At 38.0% G+C, this 16,539-nt stretch overlaps 2 protein-coding genes across 3 annotated transcripts in view; one reads left to right on the forward strand and one right to left on the reverse strand.

The window, feature by feature from the left end:
* The window catches only part of cltca (clathrin, heavy chain a (Hc)), a 37,683-nt gene extending 24,648 nt beyond the window's left edge, over positions 1 to 13,035 (forward strand). For both annotated transcript variants that reach the window (XM_084400808.1, XM_084400807.1), the window contains exons 14-31: positions 399 to 562; positions 2,933 to 3,058; positions 3,137 to 3,279; positions 3,626 to 3,860; positions 3,968 to 4,090; positions 5,877 to 6,022; positions 6,190 to 6,373; positions 6,500 to 6,692; positions 6,789 to 6,946; positions 7,568 to 7,840; positions 7,940 to 8,107; positions 8,364 to 8,513; positions 9,340 to 9,471; positions 9,568 to 9,678; positions 9,797 to 9,967; positions 10,052 to 10,273; positions 11,932 to 12,007; positions 12,100 to 13,035. In XM_084400808.1, the coding sequence (XP_084256934.1) occupies positions 399 to 562; positions 2,933 to 3,058; positions 3,137 to 3,279; positions 3,626 to 3,860; positions 3,968 to 4,090; positions 5,877 to 6,022; positions 6,190 to 6,373; positions 6,500 to 6,692; positions 6,789 to 6,946; positions 7,568 to 7,840; positions 7,940 to 8,107; positions 8,364 to 8,513; positions 9,340 to 9,471; positions 9,568 to 9,678; positions 9,797 to 9,967; positions 10,052 to 10,273; positions 11,932 to 12,007; positions 12,100 to 12,236 (2,912 nt within the window). In that variant the 3' untranslated portion in view covers positions 12,237 to 13,035. The remainder of the gene's footprint in view (positions 1 to 398; positions 563 to 2,932; positions 3,059 to 3,136; positions 3,280 to 3,625; positions 3,861 to 3,967; positions 4,091 to 5,876; positions 6,023 to 6,189; positions 6,374 to 6,499; positions 6,693 to 6,788; positions 6,947 to 7,567; positions 7,841 to 7,939; positions 8,108 to 8,363; positions 8,514 to 9,339; positions 9,472 to 9,567; positions 9,679 to 9,796; positions 9,968 to 10,051; positions 10,274 to 11,931; positions 12,008 to 12,099) is intronic.
* Positions 13,036 to 13,174: 139 nt separating this feature from the next.
* Positions 13,175 to 15,544, reverse strand: ptrh2 (peptidyl-tRNA hydrolase 2). Its single transcript, XM_084400809.1, has 2 exons — positions 15,453 to 15,544; positions 13,175 to 14,555 (listed from the first exon to the last, which is right to left on the reverse strand). The coding sequence occupies exon 2, from the start codon at positions 14,551 to 14,553 to the stop codon at positions 14,023 to 14,025; it is 531 nt and encodes a 176-aa protein (XP_084256935.1). The 5' UTR covers positions 14,554 to 14,555; positions 15,453 to 15,544; the 3' UTR covers positions 13,175 to 14,022.
* Between the last annotated feature and the right edge of the window lie 995 nt (positions 15,545 to 16,539).

The raw sequence follows: 16,539 nt of genomic DNA on the forward strand, positions 1-16,539 counted from the left end.
CCGTTCTGGGCTAAGTAGGACAAAAGGTTTGGCAATCAGCAGGCAGCAGCACAGGGCCTGCGGCCACCCACAATCCCTCAGGCTTTTCACATGACAGCAAGAGTAAGAGTGCTTTTGACAAGAAGCTAGATTTTAATGGAAATGCAATGCTCATGCAAATGTAGCGGTCTGATCAGTAATTTAAAGGGTCTGTGCACCCTGTCATCATTTACTCGCCCTCATGTCATTCCAGACCCGTTTGACTTTCCTCTGTGGAACGTAAAATAATTTAAAGGGACAAAAAAGCACCATAAAAATATCACACAAAATCTGCACATACAAAATGTGTAGATCAAACCGCAAGCAGAAGTCTGTCCAGTAAAAGTCAAGCGTCATTTATTGTTCTGTGCTGGATGCAGGTCTGTTCTACTTCCTCGGCTCAATTGTGAACTTCAGCCAGGACCCAGAGGTGCATTTCAAATACATCCAGGCCGCATGCAAGACGGGCCAAATCAAAGAGGTGGAGCGGATCTGTCGGGAAAGCAACTGCTACGACCCTGAACGAGTCAAGAACTTTCTCAAGGTACTGCCAAGACTCTGTCAGTAAAACCCGTCTGAAACGATCCATTGCCGACCGCAAAAAGCACATTATATTCTCTAGTTTCTCCTCTGTTAAAACTCTTTCCATCTTTGCCCCTCATTACATTTCCTGTTTTGTTCTCTTCTACTGATCTGTCTTTTATCATTTACGTGCAAGCCATTTGCAATTTCAGATGCAAGTGGACAAAATGAACTTTTTTTGTTTGTTTGTTTGGTCTTTTTTTTTTAAGAAAAAAGTGTGTTTGATCTGGCATTTTATGGTAAAGGAATGTTGTGGGTTTAATGCTAGTTTTATTACTTCTATTAACCGCATTTGTGGCATAAAGTCAATTACAACAGAATTAAAAAAATTGTGGTTACAGTAAGAGGCTATAATGCAAATAGTATTAAAGTAAATATTAGATATACATCATTTTAAAATCAAGCCACAAGATTTAAACCTCTTTCAATAGCATTTGTGGAATGTGGATTAGCACATAAAATAATTTCGATAACACTTTTAAAATGAGAAAACTACATTAGTTAACATGAACTAACATTTATTAATCTTAATTTCTACGTTTACTAGTACATTTTTAAAATCAAAATCGTATCTGTTAACATTAATGAACCGTGAACTAACATGAACAAACAATAAACAGCTAATAAATGCTGTAAAACATATGGCTTATGGATTTAGTGCATTGTTTTAATGGGGGGATCAATACAGGTATTCTCTTTTCTTCAGGCAGCCATGTTCCTGTAGTTTTCTAGGTTTAGGGAGATGATCTCACTATTTAATCCTCATGGTGGCTGTTGTTATCTCCTGTGCTTTACCCTGTACTTTTTGGATGGTCAGGACTTGTATAAGGTAAAGTCATCCTAAGACTCCTTTTACTTTTTATTCCCCTTCTCTTTTCTTTTGTCATCCCTTCTTTTCTCCCAATGGTCAGTTGAAGGATTAATACTGGGATTGGTGTGTGCGACGCACATACAGGGAGGTTTCGTAAAGCATTGACTGCTGGGAACAACCCTCTCTCGGCCTGAACTTGACCCCTCCCCTGATGATCGTAGCGAGTGACCGGGCTGAGATTGAGCTTGTGGTTTTGTGGTAGTGTGTTGATGTGTGTTTGGCTGTGGTTGATTTGTGGTGACCGTGTTCTGCAGAAATGGAAGCCTTGGGTCTTTTTCAGAATCTATTCCACTAGAGTCAGACCATATAAAGTTGACCTCGCAGTTGGGCTCTGCCATGCCAGCTTCAGAGGGTGGGTCCGGACAGCCACGTTTTTGTGGAATGATTTTGAGACTTGCTTAAGTTTAAAATAGTCTCGTTTAAGGCTTCGCTGCAAACGTTCAGCCTCTGTAAATGTTTGTAGCTTCATGTTTTGAAGGTTGTGGAGGTCAGTCTGTGGTGTTTCTGTGGAGTGAATTGTACAATCCCAGTTCATTAATCCTGTATGTGTTGTAAACTGCACTCTTGTGTGACAGAAGAATGGTTACATGTTATAGCCAGCAGGGGGAGCAAAGCTGCCACATCAAAACCTGAGATGATTCAAGCCTTGTGTTCAGTTATAGACCTTCCTTTTTTACCACTTAACCACTTAATTCTTCCAAAAAACGTATTTTTGGACTACTCGATTGCCCTCTAATCTTGTCTTGCCCTCTAAATGTTTTTATTGCTTAAACATTTTATTATTTTTATTATATCTTTAAATTGTAAATTATTTCGTAGGTTTTTATAGAGCTATGTTTTTATTAAATATGTAACATTTTAAATTATGAATCAATTGGTAGGTTTTTACAAAACTAGTTTTTTTTTTATTGCTTTAATATGTACCTTTTTTTTTTTGTTATTAATTACTTGGTAGGTTTTTGTTGAACTAATCATTTTCAGTAATTTTTGTATTTATTTTTAACAAATACAGTCAAATCTGTTTCATAAGCTTTGTCATCCGTACATTTTGAAGTTTTGTAAAATTGAGTCTTAAGCCGCGGCCACACTAGACTTTGAGCATGCGAGATTTCTCTGCAGCGTCTTTTTTATAAACACGAATTCAACATATAACGAATAGTAATACACTCAAAATGTAAAAAGAAAACCCTAATCTACTCGACTTCACTGAAAAAATATCGTTTACGTGCGTTTGAATGGAAGTCAATGGAACGAAAAGTACAGTGTGACCGCCCCTTTATACTGAATAATTAATAGAATGTTTTGCATTAAATTTCGTTCTATTGATTAAAAAATCACTCTTAAACTTTAAAAACCGCCTGGAGTTATTTACAGATTTGACTGTATTACTGAACACATGCCTTTTGTCTGTCTGACATCTGATGTTATCTTATCGTTTCCCCCATCGTGTTTGACTGACAGGAAGCTAAACTCACTGACCAGCTGCCTCTCATCATTGTGTGCGATCGTTTCGACTTTGTCCATGACCTCGTACTCTACCTGTACCGAAACAGCCTGCAGAAGTACATCGAAATCTACGTGCAGAAGGTGAGGAACCTTTAGTTACTCACGAAGCCTTTGTAGTCAAGCAATGAACAAAAATCAAATGATAATTTGTACATGTAGGTGAACCCAAGCCGTCTGCCTGTGGTGATTGGAGGGCTCCTCGATGTTGACTGCTCTGAGGACGTCATCAAGAACCTGATCCTGGTTGTGCGGGGCCAATTTTCCACCGATGAGCTGGTGGCAGAGGTTGAGAAGAGAAACCGGTATGAACAATATCGAACGTAAAGTTGTCAAAACAAAGCAATTGAAAGCATGATGCTAAGCTATCTTGGATTCAGATCTATTCCAGGATGCTTCTGTTTATTTTTGGTGATGTTTAATCATTTGTTTGTGTACAGCATAAGAGTTTCCAGATGAAATTTTGATTGCACAAGTAAACACAGAAAACAAACAGCAGTAGCTGTTCGGATTGTTTAACAATGGCGCTTACATTTGCAATATGGTGTTTGTAATCATTTTGTGAGGGGGAAAAATGACTTAAACATTGGAAGTGGATGTCTGGGGGTGAAAAAAAAATGATATGATAGCTTAAATGAGTTTCTTTTGCAGACTGAAGCTGCTGTTGCCATGGCTGGAGTCTCGTATCCACGAGGGCTGTGAGGAGCCAGCTACCCACAATGCCCTGGCCAAGATCTATATTGACAGCAACAACAACCCAGAACGCTTCCTGCGAGAGAACCCGTACTACGACAGCCGTGTGGTGGGGAAATACTGCGAGAAAAGAGACCCTCACTTGGCCTGTGTGGCCTATGAGAGAGGACAGTGCGACCAGGAGCTCATAAGCGTTAGTAATGCTCAACCATAAATAAGTTTTTAGCCTGTTTATTCCAAGTTCCGTTCAACCAAACAACATGAAATATAAACTATGTGTCTTTATATTTTTCTACACAGGTCTGCAATGAGAACTCTCTGTTCAAGAGTTTGTCCCGGTACTTGGTGCGCCGCAGAGACCCGGAGCTCTGGGCCAGTGTGCTTCTGGAGACCAACCCCTTTAGGAGGCCTCTTATTGACCAGGTACACACATATATGTCGCACTCATCTCTCACAATACATAACCATGGCTCATACAGGACCTGAAAGTGCATGATTGTTATCTTTTATTAATTTCACTTTAATATTGGGTGAAATAGTCTATTTTAAATAGATCAAATTAATGTTATCAAAACTTTGCTGTATTGAATGCATTGTATAAATAATCACCATTCAACTCCACCATCTGGGATAAGTCCCCATTAGTTTGTTCCAATGCATTCTGGGATTCCTAAATATAATTATGCTACCTTCTGTCTTTACTTTGGAAAGCGTAGTAAAATATTTTTTTTAAATTAAGCAGCACAACTGTTTTCAACATTATTTCTGAAAGGATCATTAGACACTGAAGACTGGAGTAATGATGATGAAGATTCAGCTTAGCCATCACAGGAATAAATTACATTTTAAAATGTATTCCAATACAAGTTATTTTAGATCGTTATATTTCACAATATTACCATTTTTACTGTATTGTTGATTAAATAAATGCAACCTTGGTGAACATAAAAGATTTAAAACATACATTTCTGACCAGGGCCGGCCCGCGGCATAGGCGGTATAGGCAAATGCTAAGGGCGCCACTCATCCATAGGGGCGCCAGAATGAGTGAACGAGTGAATTTTTTATTTATTTTTTACATTTTTTTTTTTTTTATAATAGGCTACTATTTTAAAACCATTAATTCAAAATACTACCAAATAAAGCAAAAAAAAATTTAAAAAAAAAATCCGGCTCTTCAATCTTCCCCCGCCCATCGAGTGCTTGAAGTGCGTCAGAAACAGAGCGCGCGCGCGATCAGTTGTTGGTAATTTGTTGTGTAGCGTGCCCGACGCCGCATCCAATGTAGACAGCACTGCTAAACACACAGCTCGTAGAAACGGGCCTGGCAGCTCGCGCCAGTTCTAGACACGGTGAAAGTTTCCTGATTGTGACGGAAGGCCGAATTTACATGACACATTATAAATGAGCATATAGTCTGCGATAGATACAGTGCCAAAAAGAAGAGAAGAGGATAAAGACAGAGGTAAAGAGATGTAGTGAATGAACAATTTATTGCATAGGAGTAAGATACTATAATTTCATGGCAGTTATTTTTACCTTAAACTTAATGTTAGCAGCTGTTCTGAGTTCTGAGTCCCCAGACTGTGATTTTGTACAATCATGTCAGTTTTAAGACGCATTTTTTATTATCACTTTTTTTATTAATGTTTTACTCTACAGTTGTGCAGTTTTTTGGGGATACAGTACAGGCCAAAAGTTTGGAAACATTACTATTTTTAATGTTTTTGAAAGAAGTTTCTTCTGCTCATCAAGCCTGCATTTATTTTATCAAAAATACAGATTTTTTTTTTAATATTGTGATATATTATTACAACTTAAAATAATTTGTTTTCAATTTATTATACTTTAAATTATCATTTATTTCTGTGATGCAAAGCTGAATTTTCAGCATCATTACTCCATTCTTCAGTGTCACATGTGACATCCGGTCTATCACATGATCCTTTAGAAATAATTCTAATATGATGATTTATTATGAGTGTTGATGCATGGGGCGCCAGGTAAAATCTTGCCTAGGGCAGCAAATTGGTCAGGGCCGGCCCTGTTTCTGACCACAAACTAAGTGTAGATAATGTTTTAGATGTGTTTTATACTCTGCACTTGTCATTAAAACTCAAATTATAAGCAATAAATCTCTGATTCTCTTTTGACTTTCTTGTATGGTTTTGGAAAGTGCTGGTGTTCAAGTTGTTGTTTGTGTCTTTAGGTGGTGCAGACAGCCCTGTCAGAGACTCAGGACCCAGAGGAAGTGTCGGTCACAGTGAAGGCCTTCATGACTGCTGACCTGCCCAATGAACTCATTGAGCTGCTGGAAAAGATCGTCCTGGACAACTCGGTCTTCAGTGAACACAGGTGCATAAGCCCAAAAATATTCCGACACATAAACAGCTGGGCTTTTTTGTGTGTTTTCTGTCTTTTACAGACATTAAATTCCTTGCCCAAACAGTCTTGCGCAACTTTTTAATGCAAATGAATATTAAATCCTTATCTCATTTAAATAATCCTCATCTCTTTCCTAGAAACCTGCAGAACCTGCTCATCCTAACAGCCATCAAAGCGGACCGCACCCGCGTCATGGAATACATCAACCGCCTGGACAATTATGACGCCCCTGACATTGCTAACATTGCCATCAGCAGCGAGCTGTTTGAGGAGGCCTTTGCTATCTTTAAGAAGTTTGATGTCAACACCTCTGCAGTGCAGGTATATGGTCGAGCCATAATCAGTAAATCTCTCAGCAGCTCTCGTCCTTCACTTTCAATCAGGCTTGCTAATGTGATTTATTGAATGGCAGATAAGTAAAGAGCTGATGTTTCCTGTCCTCCTCAGGTTCTGATTGAGCACATCAGTAATCTGGACCGGGCGTACGAGTTTGCAGAGCGCTGTAATGAACCTGCGGTGTGGAGTCAGCTGGCTAAGGCGCAGCTGCAAAAGGGTCTCGTCAAAGAGTCCATTGACTCCTACATCAAGGCTGATGACCCCTCGGCTTACATGGAGGTTGTTCAGGCTGCTGACCAGAGTGGTATGGCCTCTTCAGTTCTAGTCCTAGATAATACATCATTTTACTTATGGACTTTTTCCTTTGACTCTATATTCACATCTATTTTTCCTGGCTAAGGTAACTGGGAGGACCTGGTGAAGTTTTTGCAGATGGCCAGAAAGAAGGCCAGAGAGTCATACGTGGAGACAGAGCTGATCTTCGCACTGGCCAAAACCAACCGTCTTGCTGAACTGGAGGAGTTTATAAATGGACCCAATAATGCACACATCCAGCAGGTAATGCACAATTGCTTTTTATGAATTGCTTAATTTAATGTGTAATAACAGTGTTATTACATATATTAGTATTATTGGTTACACTTTTTTTTAAGGTGCCCTTGTTACAGTGTAATTACACAAATAAGCACAGTGGAATGTTAATTAACAACATTTACTTACTATATAATTAGGGTTAGGTTTATGGTTGGTGCTTGTACTTACTGTAGTAATAACAGTAAATTATGCATGATTACAAGGACACTTAAATAGTGTTACCCTATTATTTATATACTATTATAGTATTTATTAATCATTTGAATTAGCTTTTATTTTTATATTTTTAGTTTTAGTATACAGTTTTGTTACAAAATGAAATTTTTTATATATATATATATTTTTTAATATGTATTTCTATTTAGCTTTAATTTATTTTTATTTCAGATTTTGTCATTTTAGTACGTCAACTTTAACTTGTTAGTTGCCAGGGTAGCATTTCTAATTTGCAAGTTTTAAATTTCAGTTTATTTAATGATATCACTGGTTTTTAAGAGAGATGATTGACAGAGCTTGTCTATATTTTTTAGCTAAGACAAACAAAGCATCACATTTGAAGTTAATTTGTTTTATTATCGCTCACAGGTTGGAGATCGCTGCTATGACGAGAAGATGTACGAGGCGGCCAAACTCTTGTACAATAATGTCTCCAATTTCGGCCGCTTGGCTTCTACTCTGGTCCACTTGGGCGAGTATCAGGCCGCCGTTGACGGTGCCCGTAAGGCTAACAGCACTCGCACTTGGAAGGAGGTGTGCTTTGCTTGTGTGGATGGGAAGGAGTTCAGATTGGCTCAGATGTGTGGCCTTCACATCGTGGTCCATGCCGATGAGCTAGAAGAGCTCATCAACTATTACCAGGCAAGTTTTGATCCTACAAAAAAAAAAAAAAAGAAGAAAATTCTGCAACTAACAGAGCTGATCAAATTTAATGATATTGTTTTCAAATGCTCTCTGTAGGACCGTGGCTACTTCGAGGAGTTGATCACCATGCTGGAGGCGGCGCTGGGGTTGGAGCGCGCTCACATGGGCATGTTCACAGAGCTGGCCATCCTCTACTCTAAATTCAAACCTCAGAAGATGAGGGAGCACCTGGAACTCTTCTGGTCCAGAGTCAACATCCCCAAGGTACACAGCAGTTCTAAAGATGATTGTTATTGCAGATGTTGGTTTGTAACACTCCTCTTTTTTTGTTTTAAGAGTCACCCACTCAGTTCTGTTAAACAGCAGGAGTTCATTGATTTCTTCTCTCATTATCCCCCTCCAGCTATAATTGAATTCAGCGTGTAATCTGATATTCTCTTGTAATCTTGGTGTCATCATCTGCAATGCACAGATGTTACAAAGTCTGTCTCCTTCACTTCTTGACATCTTTCTCTTTCAGGTCCTGAGGGCCGCAGAGCAGGCTCACCTGTGGGCGGAGCTTGTTTTCCTCTATGACAAGTATGAAGAGTTTGACAACGCCATCATCACCATGATGAGCCATCCCACAGATGCCTGGAAAGAGGGACAGTTTAAGGACATCATCACCAAGGTAAAGTTCAACTGCTTTCATAAATCGATAAATTCAATTAACTTCTTTTGAGTTCAAACTCAGTTGACTTTCTCAGTAATGTTAGAACTAAAACAATTTTAATAGGTATAGATTTAGTAGTTAACTGAAAGAAAGCTGAAAGAAAAGAAGAAATATAAACTTTTAAGTTATTTAATTTTTAATAGTGTAGTGGGGAAAAATATGTTTTTATACACTAGTGCTATTGCATTGAATAAATTACCAGCATCAATAATTTGATTATTTTATAATTTTATTTTACTTTGGGGTGTAAAAGATTTGGGGAGTTTAAAAAAAAGCTGTATGGGATACTTATTTTGTACAGTTTGTAAACTTGTCAAATTTCAGTTCAAGTCAAATATCTAATTTGTTAACATTTACATGTAGTAAATTATATAATTATTTATTAATTATAATTAATATGACATAAAATAAAATTGTATTAAAATTTGTCAATTTGAAAAGTGATTTAATTACATTTACATATAGTAAATAATATTTGTGTATTAGTGTAATTTTTATTAAATGATTCTAATTATAAGTTTAACATTAAATAAACTGAAGACATAGGTTGTGAAATGTATTGATTTACAAAAAAAAAAATCAATAAAAATGAGAAATGTTGCCTTGGCAGCTAATTTAAAAATTAATTAAAGCTAAATAAATTAGAAAAACAAACATAAAAGCACATAAAATTTAAGTTAAAATAAAAGCTAATTAATAACTACTATACTAGTATATAAATAATACTATAATAACACCAGGAAATGAATTAAATAACAGTGACTGTGTTTCTTGATTTGTTTAGGTGGCCAACGTGGAACTGTACTACAAAGCAATCCAGTTTTATCTGGAGTTCAGGCCCTTGTTACTGAACGACCTGCTCATAGTTCTTTCCCCAAGACTGGATCACTCACGAGCCGTCAACTTCTTCAGCAAGGTAAAGCAAGCAAGCACGCACAAGGCCAGCTTTTCCAACTTCAGCAACTTCCCCCTATTTAAGATCAGGTAAAACGAGAGTTTTTCATTCCTCCAGGTTAAGCAGCTTCCTCTCGTTAAGCCTTACCTGCGTTCAGTACAAAACCACAACAACAAGTCTGTCAATGAAGCACTTAACAACCTCTTCATCTCAGAGGAAGACTATCAGGTACAAACAACACTTTAAAGCATTTTTCTGAAAAAAAAAAACATTGAACAGTTATAGTAGCTTATTGCAGTAGCTCTTGTCCACCACCTCATCTGCTGTTGAACTATCCCGTCCGCAGGCACTCAGGACATCTATAGATGCATACGATAACTTCGACAACATCTCGCTGGCCCAGCGTCTGGAGAAGCACGAGCTGATTGAGTTCAGGAGAATCGCTGCTTACCTCTTCAAAGGCAACAACAGATGGAAGCAGAGCGTGGAACTGTGCAAGAAAGACAAACTCTACAAGGTGAGGTGGACAACAGGGTTGTTATCTCAGTTATGCTGTTTGTAAATGTGTTGCTGATCTGATCTGATCTGTTGTTCTACCCAGGATGCCATGCAGTATGCATCCGAGTCGAAGGACACAGAGCTGGCCGAGGAACTGCTGCAGTGGTTCCTTCAGGAGGATAAGAAGGAGTGTTTCGCCGCCTGCCTCTTTACCTGCTACGATCTGCTCAGGCCTGACGTGGTGCTGGAGACGGCGTGGAGGCACAACATCATGGACTTTTCCATGCCTTACTTCATCCAGGTGATGAGGGAATACCTCAGCAAGGTGAGAACAGGCTTCTACTGTAAAATTGGGTATAAATGTGTGGAGGACTACAAGTGCCAACAATCAATTATTGTAAATAAACTTGACTAACATTTTAAACACAAACCATTTTAAATATCTGTTTATTTGTCATTTTGAAAAGTGATTTATTAAAGAGATCAATTATCAATGTATCAAAAATAAAAATGTGAATAATTTAGATTTTAATCTTAAACTCAAATTAAACCTTTTTAAATATGTTTTTCACTTTGAATGTGATTTATTAACATTTACATACTTTATATTAGTATAATTATTAGAATAGCATAAAATGAACACATCAATTATCAGTATATTATTTGAAGGTCCCATATTGTACTCCTTTCTGGAGTTTTATTTTAGGTTTTGATGTCCTTAAGAATATATATTGGCAGTATAAGTACCAAAAACCATCTCAAAATATTTTTACAGCTCCTTTCTCAGGAGCTCTGCTAAAGAACAGGTCGATTTTGGCCTGTCTAATTAATATTCATGAGCCTCTCTTCTGATTGGCCTGCTGTTTTCTGAGTGACGCACGGCCAGGCCAACCACAGGTAACTAAATTCATTTACGCTGTAGCCTGCTGTGGCTTGGTGATGCTCTCAAGTACACTAAACGTTAGTTTCTATTAGCAAAACAAAAGACGGACACTGAGTGAACTCTATCTCACCGTCTTCAACTCAATAAAAACAACAGACACCAACTGTAACTTAGGAAAACAAACGATGTATTTTGTCTTGTTTCCAACAGATATTCTATCAAAGCTTGTGGCAACCATAGACTGTAAAAAACAACACGTCAGCATTAACTTAGCAACACGTTAGTGTCGCATATCTGTTTACAAACTATAATTTCAGATTATGTTGGCTCCATAATGTAACATAAAATGTGTTAGAAGTTTATTTACAGGTTGCGAATTTGAGGTCGGACCGAACAATGTAGGGACTGCAGCATCTTTGAGTAACGTTAGCTTCTTTGAAAACCCGGCATTGAACTGTGCTTGATTGACGAAGCAGTCACTTGCGAAATGTGCAGAACAGACGGTTAAGGTCGAACTGAATTACTGTGGTATTTCCGAACATTAGCCACTGGTCTCTTATATTAATGTTGTTCGGAAGCCTGTGCAATGATGTAGTTTCCTGACATCCATCGACTGAACAGCGTTTTCTCTGCCCTAGACCTCTGTTATCATGAAAAAAGCCAGGAAATTTCACTTTTAACAATATGGGACCTTTTAAAAATGTTTAAATTGTTTGTAAAATATATATTTTTTTATCTATTTGTCACTTTCAAATGTAATTTATTAACATTTAAATACTTAATATTAGTATAACATAAAATAAAGACATCACATCACTATATTAATTTAAAAATAAAAATGTTTGACTAACGTTTTTTAAATCTCCATTTGTCATTTTGAAAAGTTTTATTAAGTTACATATAGTAATTTATAATATTATAAATATTAAATAAGTATATTATTAATTATAACTATATTAGTAAATGATATATTTTTCGAGTGACTGTATTAATCGGTCTTATTATTGATTTAAAGTTATTTTAATTTTTAAGAGTTATTCCTAGTCCTCAACAGAAATTAACACACACAGACTGAAGACTTATTTCTCTCATGTTCTTAGGTGGACAAGCTGGAGACCTGCGAGTCTTTGAGGAAAGAGGAGGAGCAGGCGACGGAAACTCAACCCATTGTTTATGGTAAAACAATGAAAGCACATATGCAATGGAAACTATTTATTTTTAAAAAAATAGATTTTTAATAAATTTTCTCACTATCTCCCATTCCTCAGGCACACCTCAGCTCATGCTGACAGCAGGCCCCAGTGTGGCCGTCCCCCCGCAGCAGGCTTACGGCTACGGGTACACAGCAGCGCCCGGCTACCCACAGGCTCCTCAGGCCCAGCCAGGTTTCGGTTACGGCATGTAAGGACCTCCCTGTTTCCCGCTCGTCCCTCTTCCTGCTGCCGCTTGGTTCGGTCCAGCAAATCCCCGTGGATCTCTCTCCCTCAGTCCTCCACCGGTCCGACTCTTACTTTGTGCTCTCAACGGGGGATTTGAGCAAATGTTATTCTTTTACTTTACCTTTTTTAAAATGATCGTTTTTTTTGTTTATCGTGTTTTCTTTATACCATCATGAAGGACTTTATTTCTATATTGTCAAAGATTTCATTGAGAATTATTTTTTTTTCACATTCCAAATATCTACTAGATTTAATTTCCTGTCAATTTTATCTGTCAATTTAAAGGGGAATGGTGTCTACAATGAGGAGACTTGTGGGAGAAGCAAGTCAGTTTAATTAAAATAAGACAGAAAATCTGATTTGCACTCCGTAGTCAGAGGAAAAACAACTAATGTATCATTTTGATGTGTGTGAGCAGCTTGTTCAGTCTGTCTGCATTTAACTTGTATATTCCAGGAAAGAAAATAAAATCGAGGAAAATGTGTGACTACCGCCTCCACAAACAAACACTACTCAACACCAGTAATTAAATGCGGGTGTGTAGCTCTCGATAAATGTATACATAAAAAAGAAAAGAAAAAAAAAGTTGTTTTAAATGCGTGAAGACACACACTCATACGGCATCTTCAAACTTTTTCTCTGACCTATGCAGGTTCACCAGTACCTTTGTTTTCCATATGAAAACTTTTGTTGTGCAGTATCGTGCTCATTGTGTGGGACCATCTGTTTGAGAAGGGGGTAATGATTAAAATATATATAAATATATATGCGGCTCTTCACACCTGTGTGTATTTTACTAACCTTACCTCTCTGTGCTGCAGCGTGTGTGTGCGTATGTGTGTATGCTATTGTTGTGATGTTTAGGTCACTGTAAGGCAGCGAAGTGAGACTAGAAAGCCAGTTTATCCTGCCAGTTGTTCCGAAACTCAATTTACCCTTTATTTGTACAGAAGAGAAATCACAAATGGTAATTTGGTTTAAGAAAGATTTAAACTCCCTGTGTGTCCTGTGCTCAGTTTTCACTGAGTTGAAATTAATCGTACATATACACGTAAATTGTAGAGATCTGATTGTGCACAGAGAATGAGATATCCCCCCTCCCCTCTCCTTCTTCCCCTCCAGATTACCATATAAATAAAGGCTTCTTGTTCATCAAGAAAAATATGGTCTAACCACAGTTTCATGTGCCATGTTTTTTTTTTTTTTTTGGTAATTCCTCCCCCTTCATACTCACTGGACAGTTTGATTCAGACATGCATAACATAAAGCTTTTAAAGTGGGAATTCATGGCTCGATCACACATGTAAATAAAAATGTTAATACTCGCGTCTGATTTAATAAGCAGCCAGTTTGTCAAAAATCCAGTGATTTAAATCGAAATCCTCACAGGTCATATTAGCATTGTGCAACTGAAAAAGGAACAGGAGCAGGTCATTTTTGCACCAAAGTTTAGCAAACAAAAGTCCTTTATTCCATTGGGTATGAGGGGGGTGATTAATTTGATAAAAATGAGATTCCCAAATAACTAATTTTCTGTACATAAACTTATGACAAAACAAATGTACTCGTATGTTCAATGATGGAATGGGTGAACTGTTTACTTAAAATAAATGGTTAAACCTATAAATCAATGTGTCATTTTAACCCTTTTAATTCAAGTTCTCCACTCGTTCTGATCGTATAAAAACTATAATGTCTAAGAATTGGTCAAAACTGCACCAGTTTTGTCCCATCTTATTTGAATAGTGTTATTCAGTATAGTTTCAAGTGTCCTGTCACTTTGTCAACAAGATCAGCCGGTCCAGGTCCCACGCCAAGAACCGTCCGAGACCCTGGTGCAATTTGGGTTCTTCCGGCATCTTGGATTAAACTGACGGGAAGTCCGACCTCTTTGGCGTGGGTCAGCAGCTCCAGCAGACAGTCCTCGTCTGGAGCCTTGACCACCACTTTGGGCTGTCCGCAGTACTCCCACTGCTTCAGGAGCTCTGGGTTCCTGCGCTGGACCTGCTTGTAGGCGGACACAGCAGCGTGAGAGCACTGCGCCGCCGCTTTACCTTTGCCCATCTTCAGATCAGTTCGGACCACCAGGATCATTTTGAACTCTCCGCTCTCGCCCATCACACTGGCCTCGCTGCCAGCACCGGCGCTGTTTCCTAAAGCCGCCATCATGCTGCGGGACGATCTGCCAAAACGCCCACTGAGGTGCCATCCGAGGCCGAGCCCACAGCCCACACCTGCCAGTATACCCAGAGCGACAGGCCCATACAGAGAATCCATCATCATACCTGATGAAATAAAAAGAGATTAGCAGTGTTGGGTAAAAGTCAGTGTAATTAAATTACTGTACTGATTACTCTCATAAAAGTATTAATGCATTACTTATTACTTTCTAAATCCCATATCAAACCTTGACCAGTTGAACAAGGATAGACAGGAAACTGCTAAACCCTTACATAAAATGATCATGGTAACCATAGGGTTAATGTTACTAGATAAAGCCGTTATTAACCAATGGCATATAAAATGACAGAAAGATTCTGAAAACACTGTATGGATGAAAACAATTATATTTGTCTTTATATTAGTAGCTAAAACTGTTACTAAAGTTTTGTTTTGTTTACTATTGTAAGGGAATGTTATAAAACGCACAGAATCAAATAATTCATGGCTCGATCACATGTAAATAATCCTAAATATAGTCACATCTGACGTAATACGAAGCCAGTATGACATGAATCGATCATATTAGCATTGAGGTGCAATTGCAAGTACAAAGAGCATATACAATGAAACTGTATGAGATAGATTCTGAAAACAGTGTATGGAGGAAATATTCTTTTTATTTCTTTTAGTAACAATAGCCTAACTGTTACTGTGGTATTTTAGAGGAAACTATGGTAATGATAGTAATTTTGGTAAAAGATGTGTTATAACACCCACTGAATCAAATGAACATTAATATTTGTGTACTAATACTAATATTCTATAAAACAAATCCCTGTGCACATGTAAATGTCTCTAATGCCATTCGTCCATGGCAACTCATGCTGGCAATCAATCTGGTCGGCTTGAATCTAGTATTTAAAACGTGTTCATTTAAACGACCATCTAGATTAAACTAACAAGTGCTGGTGAGCCTATTCAGAATAAATGTATTTAAGACCACTTGAAATCGGACTCACCAGCAATCAAAATGATTCAGCAACCTGAAGTTTCCAGCAAACTCCACGGGCCGCTTCTTTCAAGCCGACGCTTATTGATGACGTCACGAGTTGGAGTTTAAAGAAACCGCGGAAAGCCGAGAAATATTCAGTCAGGTTTGTATAATGTGTATTTTATCCTTATTAATGAATATTGTAATGCGGGCACCTTAATTTCACACATCTTTTTAAGGGACCTTTGACTTTAGAACGGAAATAGTCCACCATCATTACACTGACTAGGCTAAATGTGTATTTGTCTTGATGCTTATTTATGCCCATGACATTTGACATTGTAATAGTGATTATGTCACAAAATCTAGGAACCTGCTTAGCTAGACAGCATTTCTGAGCATCATGGGTTAGCTATATATGCCATTTAAAGGCAGGTGGATGCTGTAACAGCTGCCTATCTGCCTTACTCCCACAATTAGGTCCCAATCTCTCATCCGGGTACTTTCAATTCTTTACTCTTTTGAACCCCAGAGGCCCAACCTAATTTAAGACAGTGTAAAGAAGCTTTGAAATCAGACACTGTTTTTTTGGCCTAGCCTCTCATGGTTTTGCACCCTTAGTGTAGCATTGGGAGAGCAGGTGTGCTCAGGATTGTGTAAGACATTATGGACAAAATATTCTTGATTCTGACATTTAAGATTGTCTTATACCTGCTGGTTCTTTTTGTTGTTGTTTATCCAGGTTGCTGTTCATCTGCTGGTTTGACACCAGCTGTGAAGGTTATCCATCCTGGGTGAAGGCACTATGTGAAATCTGTAATTGTAAAGAATCCAAAAATGAGTAGGCTACAATTACAAATGCGCATTACATTATGTTAGACATGCATTTCAGCAGAGAATTTGTAGGATGGGTCTGTTTTTTGGTGTTTTTATGTTGCTGCACTTAATTTTATGTGCGGCTGCCTACTGAATGTTTTGACAGACAAAAGAAAGAGATGTGAAAAGATCTGGTCCGAGATGAAAACTGCCATCAAGCGTTTTCACTGCAAAGGGCAGTACCTTACGCAGTGATGGCACTAGTATAAAAACGTTTTGTTTGCGTGATGTCAACTCCC

The sequence above is a fragment of the Rutilus rutilus genome, assembly GCF_951802725.1.
Source record: "Rutilus rutilus genome assembly, chromosome: 25".
NCBI lineage: Eukaryota > Metazoa > Chordata > Actinopteri > Cypriniformes > Leuciscidae > Rutilus > Rutilus rutilus.